At 44.9% G+C, this 7500-nt stretch overlaps 1 protein-coding gene across 1 annotated transcript in view; it reads left to right on the top strand.

Moving 5' to 3' along the window:
• The window catches only part of LOC139368932 (extracellular sulfatase Sulf-2-like), a 281121-nt gene that overhangs the window by 221948 nt on the left and 51673 nt on the right, over window positions 1-7500 (top strand). Inside the window, exon 4 of the mRNA XM_071108434.1 lies at window positions 6221-6460. Coding sequence (XP_070964535.1) covers window positions 6221-6460 — 240 coding nt within the window. The remainder of the gene's footprint in view (window positions 1-6220; window positions 6461-7500) is intronic.

Below are 7500 nucleotides of genomic sequence, written 5' to 3'. Positions count from 1 at the left end.
TTGTTTGTTCTTCACTACTTGCCCTTTTCTTGTGGCAACAGGTCACACATCTTGCTAATGTGAGATTCCACTGCCTCTCTCTCACCTTGTCAAAGTAATTTCACAGCACTTTACAATGACATTATGCCAGTGGAAAAGGTGATGCTGTTCCTGAATGAAAAGGGCCCCTGAAGACTCCATATTGCAGGATGATTGCCTATTTTGTACAGGCTATTTTAGGCGGCTCTCCAATAGATTTGGCCAATCAACAAATTGCTCACTCCAAGTGTACAAGGTTAAAGGTGTCTGTAGCGTATCACAAAATACTGTTTGGAATTCACCTCAGGCAGCCCTGTTATCTGTGAAAAATCTCCCACGTTACAGTTTTTTTTTACAATCACTAGGACCCATTTCTCAATACTTAGGTCACTTTTTCAAAACGCTTCACACAGTTCCCCTAACTAACTTTTAGCTTGGCACAACAGTTAATTTCACTTTCAAAATGCCCTAAAACTACCAAAACACGTCATACATGTCTCAAATCAACTCGTTCTTCCATAACACGAGCAAAGGTTGTCACCCAACAAGCACACGTTGTCACTCATAAAACAATGACCTAAACAACACTAACAACAGGTAGCATTACACAATGTTGTCTTTACAAAACAAGAATGACACCTCTCTACTGTTTAGAATTCACTGCAGTATATGTTACAGGAATGTATAAGACATGAGTGATTCCAAAATACAATCATTTGTATATACACCATCTACCAATACAGACACAGCAGCAATACTAGTCAACCCTGTCTTCTGCATTTGGCCACAGGTTCTCATCCACGTCACATCTTATGTCATCTTGGGCAACACACCTAGGAAAGAATCTTTTGGAATGCCTGGTCCATCCCTGGCAATCTTCTGCAGATATGTCCAGGCATACAGCATTCATTGCGTCCAGGAGGGACATTTGATCATGTGGATGGTGGTCATAAACTTCCACCTCCATGAGGAAAATAGTTCCTCTATGGGGTTGAGGAATGGAGAGTAAGGTGGGAGGAAAATAGTTCCTCTATGGGGTTAAGGAATGGAGAGTAAGGTGGGAGGAAAATAGTTCCTCTATGGGGGTGAGGAATAGAGAGTAAGGTGGGAGGAAAATAGTTCCTCTATGAGGTGAGGAATAGAGAGTAAGGTGGGAGGAAAATAGTTCCTCTATGGGGTTGAGGAATGGAGAGTAAGGTGGGAGGAGAAGTGACACCATCCTGGGATGGGCTGCAAACCACTCTGTGACTGCATGGGAGTGGTGAAATGCCACATGGTCCCATACAATTACAAACGTTGGCCGATTTCACCTCACTGCAACCCTTTCCTCACCAGACACAACCCTTCCATAGAGGTGATCCAGGAATGAAATGAGACGCTCAGTGTTGTACGGCCCAATTAGCGGTTTGTGTAACAGCAATCAATCAGAGGATATTGCTGTACACATTGTGATGTTGGCACCCCTCTGGCCCGGGACATCCACTGTGGCTCTTTTCCCAATCACATTCCTTCCTCGACACCGTGTTTTGGCCAAGCTGAAACCAGCCTCATTCACAAAGATGAATATGTGGGGTGTTTGCCTGGCTTCAATCTCCATGATTCTCTAAAATAAATCCACAAGACAACATAAGAGTTAGGTTATTACGGTAGTTTACATTATACCTTAAAACATGTCGCAGTGTGCCTCTGCCCTGTTTGGTTTTGTTCAAAACCAGTTCTGTATTTTATAGTCATCTTACCTGGACGTATTGGTTCCTGAGTTGCTTGACTCGTTCAGAGTTCCTCTCAAAGGGGACAGTGTACAACTGCTTCATCCTGACTTTATGTTGTTTCAGGACTCTAGAAATATTTGTTGTGCTTACATTGTCTGCCAACACTCGTCTCGAATCTCTGTGAGTTTAATGCCATTGTTTCTGATGACCATATCAACGATTGCAGTTTCCTGCACAGCAGTGAAAATCCTACCTCTCCCGCCTGTAGGAGGTAACGTTGGGTACTAAGCAGAAATACAAAAACAATTACATTTACACACAAGTGGGTTTGGAGGCTTTGCTCAACTGACTTCTGTAATGTGCAGTTCAGTCAGATGCCCTTGCAGAATGCACATCTCACCTGGTGTTTTGACGGACATTTCTCAGAATAGATACCAATGTTGAGCGTTGCAGATTTGGCTGCACTCTCAGACCAGCCTCTCTCATTGATAGACCATGATCTATTACAGGATCAATTATAGTAGCCCTAATCTCATCTGAGACTACAGCTCTTGATCTTCCTCTCAGTCTTCTTCCACCACTCATACGTACTCCTCTCCCTCTCCCAGCCACTCTTCTTCCTCTGTCAGCCACTTCTCTCTCTCTGGCTGAGAGAGAAGTTGCTGATAATGAAATTGAAAGACTACCTGGGTAGGTGTTCAGATACAATGGGAATCAGCTGTGGTTGGTCTAATTGTTTTGATAGTATTTCATTCTTTAGATTTGGAATATATTTCAATACGGTATTACTGTAGAAATGTATCACATTTATGTCTTATTCAATTTTGTGTTACTTTATGTTTTGAACTTAAGTTTAACAGTTTTGAAAAGAGTATGTAAACATGTGTAAATTGGCCTGTAGGTTCATAGAGTTTTGCAAAGCAATGAAAAACGATCCACAGTTTAGCCCACATAGACTGCTGTTGTGCTCACTGTGTGAAGAGTTTTGAAAAAGTGACCTAAGTATTGAGAAATGGGTCCTAGCGATTGTAAAAAAAACTGTAAATAGGAGGGAACTTTCCCCTCCCTGTCTGAACCTCTGTAGGACAGTGTTAACATCTCTCAGCATGGCCAGCCCTGTGTTTTGACCTTTGTGTCTGGTTGTTAAAGCCCTGGCGATTGTCTCTGAAAAGGTCAAGGACTTCAGGACTTCCTCTGTCTGTTAACTTTACCCTGCCCTTCTTGTGTGTGTGTGTGTGTGTGTGTGTGTGTGTGTGTGTGTGTGTGTGTGTGTGTGTGTGTGTGTGTGTGTGTGTGTGTGTGTGTGTCTAATTGTATGTGTGTGTGTGTGTGTGTATGTGTGTGTGTGTGTGTGTGTGTGTGTGTGTGTGTGTGTGTGTGTGTGTGTGTGTGTGTGTGTGTGTGTGTGTGTGTGTGTGTGTGTGTGTGTTTGTATGTGTGTGTGTGTCTGTTTGTATGTGTGTGGTGGGGTTGTGCCCTCCTCTCCTCTGTGTTGTTTGTTTAATCTTCTTCCAGAAGACAGACAGCAAGAACCTTCTCCCATCATCCCATCCCTCCTCCTTCCTTCTCCCCTCATCCCATCTCTCCTCCTTCCTTCTCCCCTCATCACATCCCTCCTCCTTCCTTCTCCCCTCATCACATCCCTCCTCCTTCCTTCTCCCCTCATCACATCCCTCCTCCTTCCTTCTCCCCTCATCACATCCCTCCTCCTTCCTTCTCCCTTTATCCCCTCCCTCCTCCTTCCTTCTCACATCATCCCATCCCTCCTCCTTCCTTCTCCCTTTATCCCCTCCCTCCTCCTTCCTTCTCCCCTCCATTACATCTCTCATCCTTCCTTCTCCCCTCATCACATCTCTCCTCCTTCCTTCTCCCCTCATCACATCCCTCCTCCTTCCTTCTCCCTTTATCCCCTCCCTCCTCCTTCCTTCTCACATCATCCCATCCCTCCTCCTTCCTTCTCCATTTATCCCCTCCCTCCTCCGTCCTTCTCCCCTCCATTACATCTCTCATCCTTCCTTCTCCCCTCATCACATCTCTCCTCCTTCCTTCTCCCCTCATCACATCTCTCCTCCTTCCTTCTCTCTCCATCACATCTCTCCTCCTTCCTTCTCTCTCCATCACATCTCTCCTCCTTCCTTCTCCCCTCATCACCTCTCCTCCTTCCTTCTCCCCTCATCACACCTCTCCTCCTTCCTTCTCCCTCCATCACATCTCTCCTCCATCCTTCTCCCCTCACCCTCCCTCCTCCTTCCTTCTCTCACACATGAGCAGAGCAGATGCCATACTAAGTGGTGTGTGGGGGCTGCCTCCCGCTTGTCACATGTCAGTCTGAAACAGAGCTGATCTGACCCTGGTGTGTGTTTCTCTCGCTCCACCTCTCTCTTTCAATTCCATTCCATTTCAATGTAAGGGGTTTATCGGCATGGGAAACATGTTAACATTGCCAAAGCAAGTGAACTAGATAATAACCAAAAGTGAAATAAACAATAAGAATTAACAGTAAACATTATACACACAGAAGTTCCAAATGAATAAAGACATGACACATGTCATATTTTGTATATATACACTGTTGTAACAATGTGCAAATAGTTAAAGTACAAAATAAACATAAATATGGGTTGTATTTACAATGGTGTTTGTTCTTCACTGGTTGCCCTTTTCTTGTGGCAACAGGTCACAAATCTTGCTACTGTGATGGCACACTGTTGTATTTCACCCAGTAGATATGGGAGTTTATCAAAATTAGGTCTGTTTTGAGATTCTTTGTGTAATCTTAGGGAAATATGTGCTTCTAATATGGTCATACATTTGGCATCTCCACCTCATTTTGTGGGCAGTGTGCACATAGCCTGTCTTCTCTTGAGAGCCAGGTCTTCCTACGGCGGCCTTTCTCAATAGCAAGGCTCATTGAGTTTGTACATAATCACAGCTTTCCTTTTTTCTTTCTCTCTCTCTCTCTCTCTCTCGCTCTCTCTCTCTCTCTCTCTCTCTCTCTCTCGCTCTCTCTCTCTCTCTGCCTCTCCATCTGTCTCTCTCTGCCTCTCTCTCTCTCTCTATCTCTGCCTCTCCATCTGTCTCTCTCTGCCTCTCTCTCTCTCTCTATCTCTGCCTCTCCATCTCTCTCTCTCTCTCCGTCTCTCTCTCTCTCCGTCTCTCTCTCTCTCTCTCTCTCTCTCTCTCTCTCTCTCTCTCTCTCTCTCTCTCTCTGTCTCTCTCTCTATCTGTCTCTCTCCATCTCTCTGCCTCTCCATCTGTCTCTCTCTGCCTCTCTCTCTCTCTCTCTCTCTCTCTGCCTCTCCATCTCTCTCTCTCTCTCTGTCTCTCTCTCTCTCCGTCTCTCTCTCTCTCTCTCTCTCTCTCTCTCTCTCTCTCTGTCTCTCTCTCTATCTGTCTCTCGCCGTCTCTCTCTCTCTCTCTCTCTCTCCGTCTCTCTCTCTCTCTCCGTCTCTCTCTCTCTCTCTCTGTCTCTCTCTCTCTCTCTCTCTCTGTCTCTCTCTCTCTCTCTCTCTCTCTCTCTCTCTGTCTCTCTCTCTCTCTCTCTCTGCCTCTCCATCTGTCTCTCTCTGCCTCTCTCTCTCTCTCTCTCTGCCTCTCCATCTCTCTCTCTCTCTCTCCGTCTCTCTCTCTCTCCGTCTCTCTCTCTCTCTCTGTCTCTCTCTCTCTCTCTCTCTCTCTGTCTCTCTCTCTATCTGTCTCTCTCCGTCTCTCTCTCTCTCTCTCTCTCTCTCCGTCTCTCTCTCTCTCCGTCTCTCTCTCTCTCTGTCTCTCTCTCTCTCTCTCTCTCTCTGTCTCTCTCTCTCTCTCTCTCTCTGTCTCTCTCTCTCTCTCTCTCTGCCTCTCCATCTCTCAATTCAATTTCAATTCAAGGGCTTTATTGGCATGGGAAACATGTGTTAACATTGCCAAAGCAAGTGAGGTAGACAACATACAAAGTGAATATATAAAGTGAAAAACAACAAAAATTAACAGTAAACATTACACATACAGAGGTTTCAAAACAGTAAAGACATTACAAATGTCATATTATATGTATATACAGTGTTTTAACAATGTACAAATGGTTAAAGGACGCAAGATAAAATAAATAAGCATAAATATGGGTTGTATTTACAATGGTGTGTGTTCTTCACTGGTTGCCCTTTTCTCGTGGCAACAGGTCACAAATCTTGCTGCTGTGATGGCACACTGTGGAATTTCACCCAGTAGATATGGGAGTTTTTCAAATTTGGATTTGTTTTCGAATTCTTTGTGGATCTGTGTAATCTGAGGGAAATATGTCTCTCTAATATGGTCATACATTGTACATCTCTCTCTCTCTCTCTCTCTCTCTCTCACACACACTATCACTTACTTCTCTCCCTGTCTCTCTATCTCTCTCTCTCTCTCTCTCTCTCTCTCTCTCTCTCTCTCTCTCTCTCTCTCTCTCTCACACACACACACTATCACTTACTTTCTCTCCCTGTCTCTCTCTCTTTCCCCCTCGTCAGGCTCCATGCAGGTCATGAATAAGACACGTGGTATCATGGAGCAGGGCGGGACTCACTTCTCCAACGCCTTTGTGACCACGCCCATGTGCTGTCCTTCACGCTCCTCCATGTTGACGGGGAAGTACGTTCACAACCACAACACCTACACCAACAATGAGAACTGTTCCTCCCCCTCCTGGCAGGCCCAGCACGAGACTAGGACCTTCGGAGTGTACCTCAACAACACTGGCTACAGGACAGGTCAGTAGTCCGTACAGATTGACACACACACACACACACACACGTTTACTTGAAGTCATCACTTATCTCTTAATCAATTGAGGCAAACACTATTTTAATTGAGAATTCAAAAATCTTTCTTAATTAGATTACACATTTCACACTCTGTTAGGACTTGTGAAAGCCATTAGATGTGTTCAGTCCTGCCAGGTGTTCTGTTCTATCCTGCCTGGTGTTCTGTTCTATCTTGTCAGTTGTTCTGTTCTATCCTGTCTGGTGTTCTGTTCTATCCTGCCTGGTGTTCTGTTCTATCCTGTCTGGTGTTCTGTTCTATCCTGTCTGGTGTTCTGTTCTATCCTGTCAGTTGTTCTGTTCTATCCTGTGTGGTGTTCTGTTCTATCCTGTCAGTTGTTCTGTTCTATCCTGTCAGTTGTTCTGTTCTATCCTGTCAGTTGTTCTGTTCTATCCTGTCAGTTGTTCTGTTCTATCCTGTCAGTTGTTCTGTTCTATCCTGTCAGTTGTTCTGTTCTATCCTGCCTGGTGTTCTGTTTTATCTTGTCAGTTGTTCTGTTCTATCCTGCCTGGTGTTCTGTTCTATCCTGTCTGGGTTTCTGTTCAGTCCTGCCTGGTGTTCTGTTCATTCCTGCCTGGTGTTCTGTTCATTCCTGCCTGGTGTTCTGTTCATTCCTGCCTGGTGTTCTGTTCATTCCTGCCTGGTGTTCTGTTCTATCCTGCCTGGTGTTCTGTTCTATCCTGCCTGGTGTTCTGTTCTATCCTGCCTGGTGTTCTGTTCTATCCTGTCAGTTGTTCTGTTCTATCCTGTCAGTTGTTCTGTTCTATCCTCTCTGGTGTTCTGTTCTATCCTGTCTGGTGTTCTGTTCTATCCTGTCAGTTGTTCTGGTCTATCCTGTCTGGTGTTCTGTTCTATCCTGTCAGTTGTTCTGGTCTATCCTGTCTGGTGTTCTGTTCTATCCTGTCAGTTGTTCTGGTCTATCCTGTCTGGTGTTCTGTTCTATCCTGTCAGTTGTTCTGGTCTATCCTGTCTGGTGTTCTGTTCTATC

This window comes from Oncorhynchus clarkii, chromosome 16, assembly GCF_045791955.1.
Source record: "Oncorhynchus clarkii lewisi isolate Uvic-CL-2024 chromosome 16, UVic_Ocla_1.0, whole genome shotgun sequence".
In the NCBI taxonomy this organism is placed as follows: domain Eukaryota; kingdom Metazoa; phylum Chordata; class Actinopteri; order Salmoniformes; family Salmonidae; genus Oncorhynchus; species Oncorhynchus clarkii.
Note: the sequence above shows the minus strand (reverse complement) of the source record. Positions and strands in the feature narration are given on the sequence as shown.